Source organism: Diceros bicornis, chromosome 31 (genome assembly GCF_020826845.1).
Source record: "Diceros bicornis minor isolate mBicDic1 chromosome 31, mDicBic1.mat.cur, whole genome shotgun sequence".
Taxonomy (NCBI): domain Eukaryota; kingdom Metazoa; phylum Chordata; class Mammalia; order Perissodactyla; family Rhinocerotidae; genus Diceros; species Diceros bicornis.
The window spans coordinates 12,848,301-12,869,516 of NC_080770.1; the positions used below are offsets into that span (position 1 = coordinate 12,848,301).

At 36.0% G+C, this 21,216-nt stretch overlaps 1 protein-coding gene across 5 annotated transcripts in view; it reads right to left on the bottom strand.

Moving 5' to 3' along the window:
* The window catches only part of MS4A13 (membrane spanning 4-domains A13), a 92,748-nt gene extending 71,914 nt beyond the window's left edge, over positions 1–20,834 (bottom strand). For 3 of the 5 annotated variants that reach the window (XR_009216254.1, XM_058526755.1, XM_058526757.1), the window contains exons 1-6: positions 20,567–20,834; positions 18,242–18,360; positions 16,098–16,238; positions 12,590–12,646; positions 11,501–11,620; positions 7,379–7,474 (exon numbers count right to left, since the gene is read on the bottom strand). Coding sequence is in view for 3 of the 5 variants with exons in the window: in XM_058526755.1 (XP_058382738.1) it covers positions 7,379–7,474; positions 11,501–11,620; positions 12,590–12,646; positions 16,098–16,238; positions 18,242–18,295 (468 nt within the window). In the remaining 2 variants the exon portion in view is untranslated. Of the gene's footprint in view, positions 1–1,923; positions 2,574–7,378; positions 7,475–11,500; positions 11,621–12,589; positions 12,647–16,097; positions 16,239–18,241; positions 18,361–20,566 lie in introns of those variants that run through there. The other 2 variants (XM_058526756.1, XR_009216255.1) reach the window with 2 other exon arrangements.
* Between the last annotated feature and the right edge of the window lie 382 nt (positions 20,835–21,216).

The window sequence follows — 21,216 nt, forward strand, 5'->3', positions numbered from 1 at the left end:
TGAGCTCCAATTATTGTCTTCACAACCCTACAAGAATAACGGGAAGTTCTTCTCAGCTTCTTAACCTCTCACCTGCTGTCTGTGACTCAGAAAGTGCATCTGGGGGAAAAGCTATGCCAAAAGCCTGGATCGTCTCTTAGTTTCCACTCTGGAATCTTGGCTCTTTAAATCCAGCTCCCTTAAATCCTATATCTCCAATACCTTCAAACAGATGATGTTTTAAAATTGTGGCTTGGTTTTGTTGCATTTTTTGTAGGAAGCTTGGGCTGCAAGCATCTAGTCCTTAATTGCTGGCAATGGAAAACTCTCCATTTCCATATTTTTAATTACCATCAAAATCAACCTCTCTCTACATAGCTAAACTTTCTCCAACCTCCAGAGATGTATTTTCAACTGCTGATTAGACATCTCTACTTTATTTTTTTTTTTTTTGTGAAGAAGATCAGCCCTGAGCTAACATCTGCCAATCCTCCTCTTTTTGCTGAGGAAGACTGGCCCTGGGCTAACATCCATGCCCATCTTCCTCCACTTTATATGGGACGCAGCCACAGCATGGCTTGCCAAGTGGTGCATCAGTACACAACCAGGATCCGAACCGGTGAACCCCGGGCTGCTGCAGCAGAGCACGCGCACTTAACCGCTTGCGGCCAGGCCGTCCCCTAGACATCTCTACTTTAATGTCTCATAGTTATCTCAAACTCAACTTATCTAAAACAGAATTTGTCAATTTATCCAATCCTGCTGTCTTCTACATTCTGTATCACTGCAGGTGTCACCCAATCCAGAACAAAGGGTTATTTCAGGTTCTTTTTTCCCTTCATACCTTATGCTTAATCAGTCAACAAAGTTAAAAATTACCCTCTCTTTGTCATTGCTTGTCTGAATCATTGCACTACTTATCCATTACTCTCTCCCACATTCTAGTTGTTCTTATCAAATTTATCCTTTCTAAAGCATTTCTCCCTATTTAATGCTTTTTATCTAATTTATTTTTTATTTAATACCTATTTAATACCTTAATATCTATTTAATTAGATATTAGTACCTATTTAATATTTTTACCTAAGTAGGTAAACGTTCCCTACTTAAAAACTTTTCAATGGCTTCCCACTGTCTGCAAGTTCAATACTTTAGTCACCAATCTTTGATGATTTGACTTCTTTATCATCTGGCCTCTTTCTACTTCTCCAACTTTCACTCTTGACCTACTCCTCCCTGTCATTATGTTTTAGTGATATTTATTCATTTTAGCTACTGGAATATACTTTGATCTTTTTCACATTTCTGTTTTTGCATGAGGTAACCCTTCTATTTGAAATGTCTTTCCACCCTTCAATCTGCTTGGTAAACTATGATTAATCCCCTGCTCAGAGGCCATATCCTTCATAAAGCTTTATTCCCTCTTATTTCCCAACAGAAGGATCATCATCTTTTCTGCACTATTTCAATTTTTTCATACTTCTGTTAATACATTTGTAACACTGCATAGTCTTGATTTGTTACCTGTTTGTTTCCTCCTCTAAAATAAAAATTCTTTGTGGTAAGGTACCTTATTAATCTTTGATACTCCAGAGTTAAATATATTCATTAGCACACAGCAGACAATTAATATGTATTGAACTGACAGATATGAGCTAAGCACTGAAATTCTTAGAACCATGAAATCTTAATTTATAGTATTAGATAACAATTGATGAAACCTCTTGAGAGACAAGGCAGAAAATAAAAAACAGCAGCACATTTAAAAGAGAGCTCCATGTAATCACTGGCATGATTAATATTGCTGAGCAAGGCTTTCTGAAGGTCTGTTCCATATTAGAAGATAGGGTGAATCTGAATTCAGAACAGATCCATGGGAAATTCTCCTTATTGTGGAAAAGCAGCCTGCTGGCTCTAAAAAGCAACTGCTAGGATGACCCAAACAATGATAAGAAATAAGAAGCAAGGGGAATGAAAGGGAAGAAAAACAGCAGAGACTTTCAGGGCAGAGAGGAACTTTAATGAGGAGAGGAGCAGTCAAAGAAGAACAATGAAGGGACTATGAGTCAGATGCCTTTTGACTCATACTTTGTTCAGGTAGAATCCAGCTCAGGTAGAAGAACTCAGGCTGAAATGTATTCTTTACTTGTAGGGGCATAAATTATTTAACCTTTTCCTGAGAATTATACAATATTATGCTCCAAGTCTTTATAGCCTGAACTCTAGAGACAATCACAAATCTTTTTTATGGTCTCTTACAAAAGCTCCATTAGGGAGAATTGACAGCTATTCAGAGTACCCAGAACACAAATTCTTCCTTGTAGTAATGTTGTATTTAAGTAGGGAAAATCTTTCCACTTGGAGCCTACAAAACTATGTGCAGAGAAATTTCTTGAATACTGAGAAGGAAAAACCAATTTGTGTTTTCTTTTGCACAAAATCTGTGGGCTTTGTAGCAGCTTTGTTATACAGAAATATCATTAGTGCCCACATCAGGTATGAGCACCAGGAAAAATATCACATTTCTAAGGTTTTTAAAAAGTGGTCTCAGCTTCTTCTGTAACAGTTGAAAGAGTATCTTCATTACCACGACTCTGAAAAATAAATTGACCTCTTATAAATCATATCATGTTTCCTAAAATCATACATGTAATAAATACTTAGTTTTTAAAAATGTAAGCAATATTGATGTTTATAGAATAAAATGTTTAAGTGCCATTTTTTCCGCTTTCTGTCCCAACTCTACCTCAACCCACTCTCTTAATTCCTGTTAGACCACTTTTAACTTAAAGTATACTTCCAGACTTTTATAATAAAAATATCCATGGTCTCCTTGAACATGAACAGATGCCAGCCAGTACCCCAGGAGTCACTTTGTCATGACATTTTCCAATTCTTACCTATTCCTTCCCTCCAAAAGTAACTGTCATTTTGACTTTTAGGTAATCAATCCCTTCTTATCTTTCTAGTTTTACTAACTAGCTGGCATTCTTCCCTAAACACTATAGTTTAGCTTTAGTTTGACCTGGTTTCAAACTTCATATGAATGGAATCATAAAGTATGCATTATTTTGAGTCTGCCTTTCTATACTCAACCTTATATATATGAGATTCATCCATGTTGTTAAGTGTAGGTATAGTTCATTTTAATTACTAGGTAAAATTTTATTACAGTAATATACTTCAATATATTCACCATTCATCCATTTGCATTGTTTCCACTTTGGGACTATTATGAATAACACTGACATGTATATTTCCCTGGAAGTATATCTTGGTACATATGTGCACACCTTTCTGTTGGGTATATACTAAAGACTGAAATTACTGATAGGGTATGCATATCTTTACTTTCAATAAATAATTCCCAAAAGGTTTTCAAAGTTGCTGCAGTAATTTATATTCCAACTAGCAGCGTTAAAAGACTTCTTTTATCCGTAGTCATTACCATCACTTAGGATTGTCAGTATTTTGAATTTTAGTCATTTTATTAGGTATTCAATATCTTATTGTAGTTTTATTTTAATGTTATGATTGAAATGGTTGGATATATGTCTAACACCTTGCTATTTGTTTTCTATATGTCTCATGTCTTTTATGTTCCTCCTTTACCTGTTTTTTTTTAATTAAATACTTTCTGTGTATGATCTTAATTTCTTCATTGATTTTACTACATTTTTTTTAGTTTTCTTAGTCATTTGTCTAGGGATTACAATGTGCATCTCAATTTATCACAATCTGCTTTAGCTGAACGCTAATTTAATTACAGTAAAATGTGGAAACTTTGTTCTCATGTAGCTCTATTCCTTTCCCCTTCCTTTGTGCTATTAGTCATAAATATTACACATATATATGTTATATACACAAACATATAGTGTTATAATTATTGCTTTGTAATCTTATCTTTTAAAATTTCAGAGAAAAAAGGAGAAAATATATATCTATAGAATAGGAGTTGGCAAACTATGGTATATGGGCCAAATCTAGCCTACTCTCTGCTTTATAAAGTTTTATAGGAACAAAACCATATTCATTCATTTATGTATTGTCAATGACTGCGTTCATGAGTTGAGTAGTTTGACAGATGGAATTAAGGTTGATAATAACATGACCTTAAAATAAGGAGATTATCTTGGATTATCTGGGTGGGCCCAGTGTAATTTATGCAATTGTCTTTTAAATCCTTTCAGAGAAGAAAGCAGAAAAGATTTATTTATACTGCTTTTCATAGTCATCTACCTAATTACCTTTACCAATGCTCTTTATTTCTTCATGTGTATTTGAGTTTCATCTGATATCACTTTCTTTCAGTCTAAAGAATTTCCTTTAGTGTTTCTTGTACGGCAGTTCTGATAGACACACATTCTCTGTCTTTGTTCATCTGCGTAAGTCTTTATTTCACCTTCAATTTTGAAGGATAATTTTAAAAACTATAGAATTCATGCTTGACTGTTTTTTTCTTCAACACCTTAATATGTCATCTCACTACCTTCAGGCCTCCATTATTTCTGATGAGAAGTCAACTGTTAATCTTATTGTGGTTACACTGTACATGAAGAGTCATTTTTCCCTTGCTGCTTTCAAGATTTTCTTTTTTTTATTCATTTGGCCCTGAGGTGTCTAAGAGTGGATCTCTTTGTGTTTATGCTAATTGAAGATCATTGAGCTTCTTAGATGTATAGAATAATATTTTTCATCAAATTTGGGAAATTTTTGACCATTATTTCTTCAAGTCTTTTTTCCTGTTCTCTCATTTTCTGGGATTTTCATATGCATATATTGCTGCACTAGATCGTGCCTCAAAGATCTCTGAGACTCTGTTCATTTTCTTCTTTTTTTTTTCTGTTCTTTCAGACTGGATGGTTTATCTTGGTCTATCATATTTGCTGATTTTCTGCCACCATGTCTTCAGCTCCAATCTGCTTTTGAGTCCCTCTACTGAGTTTTTCATTTTAGTAACTGTATTTTTAAACTCCAGAATTTCCATTTGGTTCTTTTTAATAATTTCTATTTCTTTTATTGATATTATTATTTAAAAAAATTTAACAGCATTACTGAGGTATACTCGATATACAAAGAATTGCACATATTTAATGTGTACAATTTGATGAATTTAGACATATGCAAACACCATGATACCATAACCACAATGAAGGTATCAGACATTGATACTCTTATTTGATAAGTTATTATTAGCATCCATTAATTCTTTAAACTTATTTTCCTTTAGTACTTTGAAGTCTTTCTTTGTGAAGTCCAACATTTGTTTTCCCCTCCTTCCAGCAGACTATATCTATTGACTGCTTTTTTCAGATGTATGGGTCACTATTTCCTGTTCTTTGTATGTTATATTTTGTTGCTGTTGAAAAATGGATATTTCAGATAATATATTGTAGTGACTTTGGATTCTGATTGCCTCATCTTCTCCCAGGAGTGTCTGTTATTGCTGTCTTTTGTGACTTGCCTGTACTAATTTTGTGGAGTCTGTGTCCCTTGCAAGGTGTGGCATCTGATAGATCTACTTACTTTTTCCATTTTTTACTTTTAAGACTGGTTTCCTAGGGTTCTTCTCCCGGTCAGCATAAGTGGTCAGTCAATGATTGGTTAGCTTAAACATCTTGTTACGAGCTGAATTATGTCCCCCTAATGTTCATATGTTAAAGTCCTAACCCCTAGTGCCTCAGAATGTGACTGTATTTGGAGATAATGTCTTTAAAGCAGTAATGAAGTTATAATGAAGTCATTAGGGTGAGCCTTAATCCAGTACGATGGATGTCCTTATAAGAAGAGGAGATTATGACACAGACACACTCAGAGGGAAGACCATGTGAAGACATAGGGAGAAGACGGCCACCAGAAAGCCAAGGCAAGAGGCCTCAGAAGAAACCAACCCTGCCAACACCTTGATCTTGGACTTTTAGCTTCCAGAATTGTGAGAAAATAAATTTCTGCTATTTAAACCATCCAGTCTCTTGTAGGTTGTTATGGTAGCCCTAGCCAAGTAATATGCTATTGTTTTAATAACACCCCTGGTCATAGAACTTTCTGTGCTCTGCTCCAAATAAAATCAGCCCTCTCCAGCAGTGAGGCTACTAGTCCTCACAGTCAGACCTGCCCAGGTAAACTTCTGCAAAATGGCACCAGAGGAGAGGAGGGGATGGGAGGCACTGGAGCAGCCTCAAGCTAAAATGTCACAAGCATCCACTATTCTTACTGAAGTTCAGCAAATTTTCTAAAAGAAACACTTTTCAATTTGTTGTATGCTTTGGTAAATTTCCAGAATCTTTAAAAGGTTTATTGACAATTTTGTCCCGTTTTATCATTTCATTTTAGGGAGATTTGCCATATCCTCACTCAGCCATTCTGGAAGCCCCACCCATTCCCTATTCTTGGAAAACTCTTTTTCCATGCAGTCTAGTAGTTACTTCTGCACTTCAGTTAGTCCTTGCTCAGTGATCTTCCCTTACCATCCTATGTAAAATAATCTTTGCCTTATCTCCTTACTTTATTTTACTCCATAACCTTTTTCCACTTCTTGAAATTATATATATGTGTGTGTGTGCGTCTTTGTTTATTGTCTTTCTCTCCCACTAAAATGCAAGCTCCCCCATGGTAGGGATGTTGTCTTGTTAATCATTGCATCCTTAGTGCCTATTACAATGCCTAGTAAATAATAATCCCTCCATAAATATTTGTAAAAGAACAAATGAATGTTAGATATCTAGTTTTTTTAAGATTGTGAGAAAATGAACAGTCTCATAAACTTTTGTAGTATTGTGAATTATTATAGCATTTTGGGATGTTATTAAACTTGCAATTACACTTCTAAGAATCAACTACCTACAGGAATACTAGTCTTGTATGCAAAGATATATGTATTGGGATGTTCACTGCATCATTGTTTATAATTTTACAACAATTAGAAAAAAAACTAAATATGCAGCAATAAAGGACTGATAAATACTAAGGAAAAGTATGAAGCTATTTAAAGGCACTGTTTAGATATATTTTATAATGAGGAGATGTTTATAATGGTTGAGAAAAATACATGTGACACAACAGTATGATCACACAATTAGTAAAAAGGAAAACTGTGTGTGTGTGTGTGTTTGTGTCTTTTAGTGTAGATTTAGATGTGTGGGTATGATGAGGAATACATTAAGAGGACAGTAACTTTATAATTTTTTAACTTTTTACTATACGGTTTCATGTATTACCTTTGTAATTTTATTAAAAAAACAATAAAAATAAAGAAAAAATTAAAAAGTAAAGGAAATATGATCACATATTCCATTTTTATTAGTTCTAAACAAATTGTATCAGTGCACTTCAACTCCTTATAGTGTTCTTACTAGAAATCAACATCTCTTGATTTGCCAGATAGTAGATAAACACTTACCAAACCAATACAGCCATAGATGGAGTATGTAAGTGCAATAGCAAATTCCAAGGGGTAGGTGGACAGTAAGATACGTGAAACTTCCCTCCCGAGTTTCTGAAACCAGAAAATAGGCAGAAATCTTGCATTACTATCTCAATTAAGTGCAAATATGTTCATGGAAGGAGCTCCCAATATAACAGTCAAAGAAAAGAAGAAAAATAGGAAGGATAAGTAAGCCTCCTTCACCAGTTGATTTCCCCAGGCATTTCTACTCCTTTGCCTTCTGTTCAACTTTTCCTAGCTTTCATTCCCCCAATTCAGTGTCTACAACTTCCATTCTTGATCTTCATCACTCAGCATTCTTGCCTCACTTCTCACAACTCTTATTCTCATAATTCTCTTCAGCACAGAGTCCTTGGCACAGCTCGCTACCCAAACTCTTCAATCGATAAGATTTGACCCTTCCGTCTCCAATGATAAGAATGGCTACCAAGAGATTTTATCAAGCAATCGTCATGTATTAAAACAGCTATTATTAATTACAAACTTACTCAAATTTACATGTGTAGTGATGAAAATCTCACATAGAAATTGCTGTAATATCATATGGAAGGATGAGTAAATTCAAAAAGAGTTCAAAGAGCATTTCACTTGGGAGTATAAGGTGATTGTGATTTCTGGGATAAATAAAGCAGACCCCTTTTGTTACTATCAGAAAGATATTTTCAACTATATATCAGGATGAATGATACTGGTAATAATTCTGAAATAAATGTAGTTTTTGTGTAGGCTGTGGAAAGACAAGAATGATATTCAGACCTAGAAAGAATAACTATAATTCTCTCTCCTTCAATTTCTTCTCTTCCTCCTTCTCCTTTTTTGTTGGGTTATTTAATATTTTGTAAAAGCAAGACATTATTAGGTGGTAGAGATTAGATGGTAAGAATGAAATGACAAAAAAATTCCTGCTTTCTCAAAGTTTACAATCAAGTAGAAAAGACAGAAAGATAATATAAGGTAATGTACCATAAGGTTGAACATGTCAAAATGAATAAAAACTTGCTCAATAATTAAAGGGGACAGGAGGTTCACCCTAAGCCATTCATATCTAGGAAGGCTCCAAAAGAGGTAGGACTTTTGAAATAAGAGTAGGAGTGAGAAAAATGAAGGGGGTAAGCAACTTTATAGGCAGTTTTAAATTTTTATTTACTTTTTCTTTGTAATCTATCTTGTTCCAGAAAGAATTTAATAGCATAAATTAAAAGTATGACAAAATAATTAGGAAATAGTGAGGTAAAACAGAACAAATAATAAAGCTAAAAATACATATCACATGACCTATGGTTTGATAATGTGAGCAAAAAACTGAATGCAAGAATGAATATAACATGTTCTGAGAAGATGATAAACAAGTTTTACTCAGGTATAGTGTTTATTCATGTATGGTATTAACAGGAGGACAAAGAAAAGACTACAGGGTTGGAAATGGCAAGGTAAAGAATTCTGATTTGATTTTGTTGGCAGAAACACAATCATAGCATTTTGGCTGGAAAGTACTTGTGACCTCTTAGCTGGAAAGACTATAAAAAGTCATTTTGCCCACATTCCTTAATTTATATGTGTTAGTGTTATTCTCAGACAAACTCTCCCCCGAAAGTGGCAAGATGCCTGCCAGAGAAGTTCAAATAGGAAAACAACAGAGAGAGTGACTGAGTTCTCGACACATGACTTAAACCTCTGAATCCAGCTGAAGTCAGTAAGTGCCCTTTTTTGGTTTAAGTCAATTTGGGTTGTATTTCCTGTCACTTACAACCAAGAGAGCTGTAATTAATAAAAATCTAAGTAGGGTCTGGCCTGGTGGCATAGCAGTTAAGTGTGCGTGCTCCACTTCTGGAGGCCCGGGTTTGGATCCCGGGCACGCACTGAGGCACCGTTTGTCAAGCCGTGCTCTGGCGGTGTCCCAAATAAAGTGGAGGAAGATGGGCACAGATGTTAGCCCAAGGCCAGTCTTCCTCAGCAAAAAGAGGAGGATTGGCATGGATGTTAGCTCAGGGCTGATCTTCCTCACACACACACAAAAAATCTAAGTAAATAATAAACAATTTTTGGTAATTGGGAAGACAGTGGAAAGAGAAGGGGGAAAGATTACATCAAGGTTTTGAGCCTAGGAGATTGAAATAAGGGAGTCTTGCAGTACAGTACTTTTGAGGAGGTAAATATTTTCCGTTTTATATCTGTGGAGTTTGAGACGATGATAGAAGCATATCCAAGTAGAAAAGTCAAGCTGGCCATTAGAACAATAGGCTTGGAGTTTGGGAGCCAGACAAAGCAGTTAACTAATAGGTATGTGTTAGCATTTTCCCCATTTACACATGAAGAAACTAAGAAACAGGGAAGTTAAAGAATTGTCCAAGGGGTCACACACAGTTAGTGAGTACTGAAGATAGTGTTTGAATAAAGACAGTCTGGTTCTGGATTTATACTATTAACCATTTTGCTATATGAGGAGTACAGTTCAGAAGCAGACACTTTTGGGGATAGCTGAACCTGCCTGGGAACACTGATAATTTGATGAGTTTGTGGATTTAGCCAAGCCAATGGCATATGGAAAATCTTGTATTGTAGTAAATTAAATTAAATTAAATGTAGTAAATTAAATCTTGTAAATGTAGTAAATAGGTAAATATAGTAAATGTAGGTCTATAATTCTACAATGCCTCTAGGAAAAGACGGTCGGTTAGAGATGTGGGTCTAATAATACAGGTTCATTTTGTGTAACTAATCACAGCAAACAAAGCTGAAATTTGTGTGTTTGGAGACTGTGAAACTGATCATTAATACTGAGTTCAGGCCAAATAAATAGTCTACAATGGTTTGTAATATTGTTTGCAAAAGGTGGGTCTTGGAAATTATGTCATATTATCTTAAACTGATGATTATAAGCTTATGAATACAAGTGGTAAGCTAAAATAACCTGAAATAATTCTACAGTTAATAACTTAATTCCCCCCTCCCTATCTCTGCCCCCAAAATTAGAATTGAAGATTTCTAGATTGAATTTTCAGGGCAAATGGAGAATTTTATAATTTACAGGGAAAATCTGGTGCATGTTTGTTTAAATCAATACATCATTCATTACACACAATCTATTTTGGGGTATTATTGCATCTTCTCTCACCATCTCATTGTCCTTTAGGCTTCTGTTCTCCATGCTTGGATTTCTTCCACTGATGGTTCCCTTTATAATACTGTATAATATAATATAATATAATATACTGCAGGTAGGGAGAGGGGGTGTATAGGGAGGAAGCAGGAAGTTTATCCCTCACCTACAAAGACTCTCCTACTCATTAGCATTATTTTTGAGTTAAAACTTTCAAATTATTACTTGTTTTGCTTTGTTGTTCAATAACAAAGAGGATCTCCACTCTAATCTGTTCTCATTTTAAATGGATGATTTTTGTAAGTATTGCTAAAGTCTTCTGCAGCACTAATATTCTGTATTCTGAATTTAAAGCCAAAACAATTGAAATAAATCTATTGCGGTATTAGTAAAGATACTCACATTTACTGGAGAACATTACTATCTTAAGAAGAAATACAGTTATTTCTGTGGTACAAAGTGTGTGATTAGATATTCAATTAAATGAAAGCAAGACAGATTCATGTATATTTAGCATCTGTGGACTTAAAGCAAAATTCATGTGAGACACAAAAATAGGCTGTGTATGAAAAGCTCTGTTAAACCAGAAATTACTAGGTGTCTACAATTCTGACTATATGCATTAATAGCAGAATTCTTTTGTTGATTTTGGGAATGGTTTCTAGGATTATACTTTTCTTTCATTAGCAGAATCATCAGTGACCCCTAGCCTAATGCATATGCAATCATCACTGAAGCCTTCAAAGTTTTTACTTGCTTTACTTTAATTGGGCATGTGAAGATTTCAAACATCCTTTTAATATTTACAAAAAAATCACATTAGAATTATTTTTGAATTAAAACTTTCATTCACGAGCTTACTAAATCAAAGAACTTTGTGAGGACCAATAAAGGCCTTATTTTACCTCCTAAGGCTTCAAAACCTCTGAAAAGAATAATTTTGAAATTAAGATGTTCCTATAGAATTGGTCACTTACCGCTTGTCCGTAATTCCTATATGACACAGAATCAAACTTAGACAACTCCACTATTGTTAGAGCTGCTGCAATAACTGCAGTAATTATGCAGAAGATGTTCATGACCAAAGCACATGTAACCTGAAAAGAAGACAGAGGGTAAATTTGTTATATTCAGAATAAACACTTTGGTTAAACAGTTTGTACTGCTGAAAAAAAAAACCATCTAGGTAACATTTTGATCTAGTTTCTGAAGCTTTAGAAGTGTTGGTATGCTTGCCATTAGAGTAAAATATTTTTTCTGGTTTGCATGAAACTCAGTTAATCTGGAGGAAACACTGAAATATCATCACATCAATAAACATCCATCTTCCATTTGGGTTTAAAAATATTGTATTTTACAATTTTCTGGGTCAGTTGGAAGAAAGACTTTTAAGATATGAAGTGAACGAAAGGAGTTCCACCGTAAAAAGAAAAAAGAAAAAAAAAAGATGGAAAATGACTGCCTGTAGAAATAAGCCAAATAAGATTCAATGATTTTTAATCCTGGGTTTTCATTCTCTAGGGAAATCCATCAGTATCTTTGGATATCAGTTTTTTATCTGTACAATTATGAGATCAGATACCTTAATTTCTAAGATATCTTTTAGCTCTAAGATTCTAGGATGTTTTTCTTCCCAATCTTCCCACCTATACCATAGACGGATCTTTATTCTGGACAGATCCTCTATTTTGTTACAAGATACAATCCTGTTCCCAAACTGGATAGTTAGAAAAATGAAGTTTTACAGTGTTACATTTATATATAAAGGCATTAGGTCCTATTAAATTTTTTCTAATAGTAAAGTTCACACAATGTTTAAAGAAGGTAGAATACCAACCAAAAAAAATTATATTTAGATTTAGAAACCTTTACACAATCATGATTCTAACTAATATGGCATGTTTGTCTACATTAAATTATGTACTGCTGGATTTTCACTTAAATTCCTTTATTTATTTTATGTAGGGTAGATTCCTTCATTGTTTAGCCACCCACTATTGTCTCGTTAAAACCTATTTAGCTTTGTGACAAGTGATTTCTAGGATACCCTAAACATTTCAACTTACCGGGCCTTGATTTGGATGCCATGCTGCTCTTATTATGGAGACTCCTGCAATGATAAACTGGATATAAAAACATCTATTTATAAATACTCATTGATAAGGCTCATCACCTTAAAATGTATTTTTAACAACTCCCTCTTCTAAGACAATTATTTTTAGAATACTAAGAGTAACAAAATATAAACAAGTTTTAGTAGAAGGGGTCAGGACAAGTTTCCATCATATAGTAATGAACTGAAAGGCAATAGTAGGGTCACTAATAACAGAAATATATAGGGGACAGTGGGCAGAATTCAGGTTGTGGTATATGCCAAAGATGACTTAAGCAGTCCTGAATCAGGGACCAAGTTTGTATATCTGCGCATGCTTTCTGAAATTATTCGATTATTACTTCTAATGCTATCCTTCCTAATGAGAAGATGCCACTGAGTGTAATTACTGTGTACATATCCAGATGTGAAAAAAGTGGTCCATGAGTCTATTCCAAATTGTATTTTTACAAAATATCTCTCTTAACTGAGACTGTAGCCATTATTAAGGTAATAGCTGCTATTTATGTTTTTGCCTTTGTTTTTTAAAAATAGTTTCCATTATTTTATACTAGGCTGCTTTGTCTATTTCCCAGAAGCGTAAAGCTATGCCATATTGTTTGAAGGTGGACTGAACAATTCCCTTGAAATATTCCTTTTGTCTTATCTGTTTTAGTGGCTTTGACAAAGATCCAAGTCAAAGGCTAATTTGTGGAGAAATAGCATTCATGCTATATACAATATATAGAAAGGCCAAACTTGAAGCTTACTAACTCCTCAAGGATAACTTAAATTTACACACTCAGCACTTCATTCTGTAACAAAGGCTGAGATTTCGAAGGAGGTACACAGTGAAGGTAAGAACTAGTTCAGCATATAAAGTGAAAATATCTTGTGAATTTTAAACTAGAGTTCTCTCTAACTAGATTACCAAACCATGCGCTTTACAAAATGCTTTTCAAAGTTTATGATCTAAATGAGAAGTTTTGCATTAGATTAAACTTAATTGAAATTGTAGATAATTTATTCTAGGAGCTAAACATGCTATTTTTATAACATGAACAATTAAACACTGAGGGACATGAATCATTTATCTGGATTTTGTCTGCCAATTCACTATTTTTCTCCTATTGTTTTCCAAGGCAATACTTTGACACTTATGAGCCAATGTATAAAGGCAGGGAATCTCCTAGAGGCCACTGCTTCCTCTATAGCCCTATCAAGTGGTGGCCATCTTATCTCCTACAGTCCTTATACCATTGGTTCTAAGCATGGGGTAAGTGGTCTCCTTGTTCCTTACTGTTACTTCCAACCATGCTCTCTCCTCCAGCTCTGAATCAAATGTTATTGGATTCTACAACCCACTATCCCTCTTGGTTGATGTCATCTATTGACCCCTTGGTCCTCTTCTCTTTCTAGGTGATTTTAATTCTTGTCTCTCTAACTCTCTCTCTAACGTCTCTTTAAGTCTTGGTAATTTCAGTATATACACTTCTATGATCCTTCTAATACCCTGGACTTGTGGTTCTTTGAATTTCTCACCTCCAATCCTTTGACTCCATCCTATCCCAGTCACTCACTCCCATATTCATTCTCTTGTCCTTGTTTCTGCCAGTAAGTGTAACACCTGTCAAATATCAGTTTCAAGCACGCCATTCTGACCACCACCTTCTATCTTTCTAGCTCATGCCCTGTAGTATTACAACTCTAACGATCCTTTGACCCCCATCTAGATCTATAATCTGAGCCCCTCACCTCCCTGTTATATTCTTTCCATCATCATCTTAAATTCCACGGTCAACTATTACAAACACTCACTTATATACACTCTCAACTCCTTTGCACCTTTTTTGTTTGATCACAGTTGCATAATTAAACCAAAATCCTGATTAAACGCAGTTCTCTTGCTTACTGCATGCCTGCACCCATGCAGCCAAACATGGCCTGAGAAGGACACACGACCACCTTGACCCATCTCACTATACAATCATGTTCCTAAAACTTAAGTGAGCCCTTCATGTTACATGAAACTCAAACTTTTTCACAATCCCTGCACTCTCTCACTTTTCCTAGATGACTATTTTATATCCTCTCCTCTCTCCTCAAGCAACCAATCCATCCTCGCATTCTCACTCTCAGCTCAACCATGCTTATTAATTCACTAAGATATTTGAAGCCATCAGAGAAAAGTTCCACAAGCTCCCAACATCCCATCTACCTACCTATCAAAATTTGTCCTTTCTCTCTGTTCCTCTGCCTTTCCCTCTTGTTACCTACTTTGACACTATTTATATTAAAGGTGGATAATCCTTTGTTGTGGGGGCTGTCCTATGCATTGTAGGATGTTTAGCAGCATCCTTGGCCTCTGTCTACTAGATGCACATCCCCAGCTGTGAAAACCAAAAATGTCTCCAGACATTAACAAATGTCCTCTGAGGGGCAAAATCACCTCTAGCTGAGAACCACTGCTAGAGATGAACTGTCCATGTTCCTAGCTATTTGTGTATTAAAATTCATCATCTCTTGCATACACAAGTACATGATTCTAATAATTTTTCTCTTCCCCATTTATCTCATATCATCAATTTTCTCTATTCTGGTTCACTCCCCTCAACAAAAGACGTGATACTTCCAACTTACTAAAACAAAATTTCCTCTCTCTTGACCCAAATTTCCCCTAGCTACCACCTCATTTCTCTATACCACATTACACCAAAGTCCCTAAAGGAGTTGTCTGTATTTGCTGTCTCTTAATTCCTCTCCTCCCTTTATTTCTTTTTTTTTTAAATTTTTATTTATTTATTTATTTTTCCCCCAAATCCCCAGTAGATAGTTGTATGTTATAGTTGCACATCCTTCTATATTCCTTAAACCAACTCTAATGAGGTTTTTGTACCCTACCCCATTCCAGTGAAACTACTTGTCAGGTTTACTGCTGGCATCCATATTGCTAAATCCAATGCTCAATTCTCAGCCCTTGTCTTATTTGACAAAATAACAGAATTTAATATAGTTGATCTTTCCCTACTTCCTTGTTCACTTGGCTTCTAGGATACCACACTCTCCAGATTTTCCTACTACCTTATGGCTGTCTAGAAACCACAGAAGGGTGTAGGTTATGGAATATTTACAAAATGTGTGAGTGTAGACTTGTTGTGTGAGGAAGCTAAAGTAAAGACCCTAAATATGAAAATTAACAATGCTAAGATTCTTGGTCTTTCACATATCTAAGGAGAATCTAACCTATGGTTGTTGTGGCGTATTCAGTCTTGTATCCACTCTGTTGTAACAGCACTGGTAAATTAAAGGTACTCAAAAAATATTTCTTGAAAAAAAGAATTTGATTTTGAATAAAATACCAACATGGGATTTAGTTACAGAATTCTCCTGAAAACTTTGTTTAGAAACTGTTCCCTGTTTTCTGCAAGCGGCATTAACATTATTTACTGAATGATTAAATCATATAAATGTATTCTACTCACAATAATTCCCCATAAAGAACATCCTGTTTTGTAAGTTATAGGTTCATATTTTCCAAATACTCCTTTAATTTGTCCCATATACAAAATCAATAGGAAATACCACATGAAAACATGAAAGATGCCAAGCATAATCTGGATAGCCTGTGAGAAGAGAATGGTATTAGTACTGAAACCATGTAATTTATAACATAATTCCAATAAGTGTTAATTATAAGAAACATTCAACACTTTTACAAAAGATAAAAGTAAAATAGCAATGCACTTAACCACGTATTTCCTGGATTGGTTAGCCCCAAAAGAATGCCCTAACCAGAAAGTACTGAGGTTGACCAAGTAGGAATCAGCCACACTTGGAACATCAGACTGTTCCATAATAATTGTGACCAATAATTCTGGCCTTCTCCCATAAGAAGGTTGACAGTCTGCCCCTACTACTGCCTATCCTCCCTACCTATCAAATAATGGCATGAGAGGAGAATACTGAAGGTGCTTAAGAGAATATGTGCTTACTAATCTATTTGGATGCAGGAAGCCATGTATCCAATATTTTCTTGTACATTAGTAATTTATTAAGGATAAGTCACTTTTTGAATCTTATAAAGGTTTGATTTATCTTTTCCTTCAAGGCATACTTAGTATGGGTCTTTTTCACAAGCATGCTGGGGTGAGGTACAGTCCAATAGAAAGATACAAAAAATACCCAAAGTAGATTTGCTTGTGCAAGGTCATCCTATTGGACAGGGGATGGATTAGGGTAGGGGAGAATTATTACTCAACTTCAATTTGTAGGAAGATAATTATAATCCCACTAAATGTGTCCCAGTAAATTTATTTTTTAATTTATATATGAACTGATATTTCATATACTGAATCACATTTTTAACTACTTTTGAAAAATTTCAGAGGGTATGTTATTTTCATTTTCATATAAACTTTAATAGGAAGCTATTTAATGTTTTGACTTTCGTAAAGCAAGTAAAGCAAGTAGTCTATGAAATACATAAATGCAATTGGCTAATACTAAAGATATATTTTAGAGAAGTTTTTTTTTTTTGTATGGAAAGAGCACTTTTTGGGTAACAATCATACATTTTTACAGATTTAGACTTTAAGATTTCCTCTGCATCAAATTTAGAAGAATGGCATTTTTTTCAGAGGTTCTTTGGATTTGACTGGGAGAAAATCCTCTACTAGATTGCAAAATCCTCAAGGGTCTGGACTTTAGTTGTCTCATTCTTGTCACTAGCCTCTAATATGGTCCCCAGCATAGGGCAGGGACCCAGTAAATAGCTCTTGTATAAGCACATCAGTATCAAGAACATTAATCCTACATGACTGTCCCAACTGTTAAAAGTAGGCTTGAAAAATAGTGTCTCCTTTTACATGATTGGCAGTTGTTCTATATAAAACCGTGAAATTTCTTATTTAAAAATGGTTCTTAACCTAGAGCCAATGAATGAGTTCCAGGAGGTCATAGGCCTCCCTGCACCCCCCCCACACACAAAATGAGTGTAGAAGATTATGATATGTACATGAGTCTGGGGAGAAGATTCAGAGCTTTCTTTCTATGTCCAAAGGGGTCTGTGACTCCAAAGAGGTTAAGAACCTCTGCTGAACAGTCAGGTAGGAGACAGACAATTGGTCTACACATCAGCCAAATCCAAAGGAAAATTTCACATCCAGTGGAAAAGGTTTTTCCCCTTCAGATGTGAAAGAGCAGGATCTTCATAATTCCTTGGTGTTTATTAAGAGAGCTAGGTAAACTCTCTGTTTATAACTTAATAGAAGACACAAATTAATAACGATCCTACTGCATAGACATCAATAAAGTAATTAAAAGAGATCAGCAATGGATCTCTCTCACAGTTAAAAAAACACTTCTTTTCTTCTTTTATTACTTTTTTGGATTTAGCTATTACCTTGCGTATGTTGGTTTAGACAGTATGCTTATATCTAAGCACATATTTGTTTATGAACAGACATGAGATCAGTCAAAATTTGTAGAAGACAACCAACATTTAAAAAAAAACAATTTTTACCCTTTTGACTTAACCAAATCTTTCCCTCTCCAGATCCAAGATTATTCCTTATTAAATTGAAATAATGCATGATCCTGAATTTAGTCAAAGTGAAGTGTTACTTACCCCTAAAACAAGACCATCTGCTGTAGAGATTTTTGCACACGCACATCCAGCCATACTCCCAGCATTTCCTCTAAATGATTATGTCTCTAATCTTTGGTGATATCTTTATAAGTAAGCTTCTACAAAACAATACAAAACACATATACACGCTTTGCTCAAAAGAAAATACTTAAGTTTGATTCTTATTGTTTCGCAACCACCTCCCCAAACTCAGAAGCAATCACTTTCTTCTTTCCATCCTTAATTCTTAACAGGCATCAACTTGTATCCACTTGTTCTGAATAACAGCCTCCGTAACTGAAAAGCCTCTCTCCATGGCTAAAAAAATACGAGTGTATTACAGATATCTTTTCTGAGTAGTGAAGTGTCTCTGGTTGATAAAATATAAAGAACACCTAAGGAACAGTGTTAGGAATCTTCAGTAAAGCTTTTAACAGTTCATTTGCAATTCATAATCAATTCAATGCAATTCATAATGCCGTGTCTGCATTTTCAAAACGAAATTCTTTTACTTAAATTCATCATTGGCTTGTGATTTTTTTCTGACTCATATCTGAAAACTAATTCTTCTTTCTATGTGAAAGAACTTTTTCTTCCATCAGACAACTTACCAAAGTTGCTTCCAGAATCCTAAAGGCTTCTCCTATTCTTTTTTGTTTTTTTCCTGTTATCACTGCATTTCTCCCTGGTGTTTAGATCATCTTCTTATTTATATTAAGATGAAACCCTGGCTAATAATTGTATCCCCTTGTGGATCTGAAATTACATTGTTCTACAGCTTCTAACATCTCATACTTAGGTCAATAACATGAGTCATGTCATTTAGCGGGGTGATCATCTAATGGAGAATCTTAAAACTTGAGCTTTGATTCTTTCAGAAAGGAGGGAGTTTGACTAAATAACCTCTCATTCCCTGTACCCTTAAAATCTCATGACTTGATTATTTCAATGAGACTTTGGTTTCTAAAATTGATTTTCTGAATGTCTCTTAATTCTATAAAGTCTGTTACAGAGACAGAACAAGGTAGATAAGAATACAAGAGCTAATGATAGCAAATAGAGAAAACAATATGTTAATAACTTAAGTATAAAGAGGAAGCTTTATATATTCAAACACCACCTTTGAGAAATACCAAAGAAAGGGTATAGGCCTACAGGTAACCAACATTAATCACTCTGTCATACTTGAATAAAAGTCATAGAATTACAGAATTCATATATAGAGAGTAACGAGGAAAAGTCATAACTAGATTGTTATTATTTGTCACTTTTTAGATAAAAGGAAAAGAGTAAAAGTAATAAGCCCTTTTGTGTACGTAGAAAAATTCTTTTCACATTTGTAGTTGATAGTGAAAGCATCATGAGTGACTTGGGGAGTAGAATATTTAGCATTACTATAATTTCCACCAAAGCCACCCCAAATGAAGTATTCATTAAAATACTAAGGAAAAAAAAGGGTGTATGTGTGTATTTAAAATCCTCAGCTTAAAGTGATGGAAGGAAGAAACTAAGAAATACTACAATATATTCCTGGAATAAATGATGGTTATAATTTTTTAAAAAACATTCTACATTCGGTTACTCTACAACCCAGTTAAGTATCCATGTTTGTAAAAAAAAAAAAAAAAAAAGATGAAATAAAAAAATAAAATCAGTCATTGAGTTGATTTTCTGGTGATCCCATCACTTACTCCAAAAAGCAACTGCAGGACATACCCCTAGCCCTTATTGCCCACCCTATCCGCATCCCCTAAACTCGCCCGACATAGAAATTCAGGAACAGCCGCACAGAGAGCTCATGTCTAGAAACCACTTCTCCACCTTGAGCATCTTGAGCAGGGATGCGGCTCCTGCCTTCAGAATAAAGTTCAAATTCTCGGGCAGGGCATATAAAGCCCTTCATGAACTGCATCTTGTAGTGATGCTCCCTGCCACCGTCGCAGCCTCAGCCGGGCCACTCCTTCACTTTCAGCCCCAACAGTTCCCACAGCAGCCTTCTCGGGGGAGCTCCTCTGCCTCCCGAGCCTGGTAGACACCCCTCTCCCTAACATTCTGTGCACACTGCCTCTCATGGGGTAGTCTAACTTTTGATTTTCAGGACTGGCTCCCAAGTCAGCGTCAACTCCCATAAGTCAAGGAGTTCATGTCTGTAGACGGTGACCACCGAGAGGCTCATACTTGAGGAAATAAAGCCTGTAATAAAGGCGGGTGGGTGAGGCCCAGCCTCCGCAGAGGGAAGGAGGGGACGGGAGGAGGAGGGTGGGGGACACCGAATTCTGTCTCCATGCCCCCTGACGGCTTTTAACCCTTCAGAGACATCATTACCCTGCATCGTACTTGTTCAGGGTCCCAAGGATCGAGTTCTGTCCTCTCACGGCCAAGCCCAGGCAAAGGGGGTCCCCGCGTGGGCCGGTCACCCTGCCCCGGAGTGCTCGTCCAGCACCCTGTCCGAGTCCTCCTGCCAGTGCCCAGCCCAGGCTGAAGAGGCAGATCTCGGCTGGCGGTGCCCTCAGGGCCAGGTCCCCAGACTCTGCCCTGTGATCATCACTGAGGTAGCAAGGCGCCCAGGACCCGGCCGGCCCTCAGGCTCCTCAGGCTCCTCAGGTTCTTCAGGCTCCTCAGGCCGAGCGGGTCTCCAACGGCAGCGGCGTGGTCCTCATGCGCATGCGCCCTACTCCAGCTACCGAGGGAGGGGGCGCGAGGGAGGGCGTGTGCGCAGACTCATTAGGGCCCGCGGGCCACGTGGTGAGACCCGCGCCAACCGCCTCTTGGTGTCTCTAGAAATGGCTTCTCCAAACGTCCTTCTCTGATATTGGCCTTTTTGGTCCTAGTCTTCCATACACATGCATTAGAACGACCAGGACTGATGAAAAGTCAGTCCTCCACCTTCTCTGTCCTCAAAGAAAAATTTTGGCCACGAATGCACTTTAGAAGGTGTAAATATTGAAAAAGGCAAGTAATGATGGAAAAAGGCT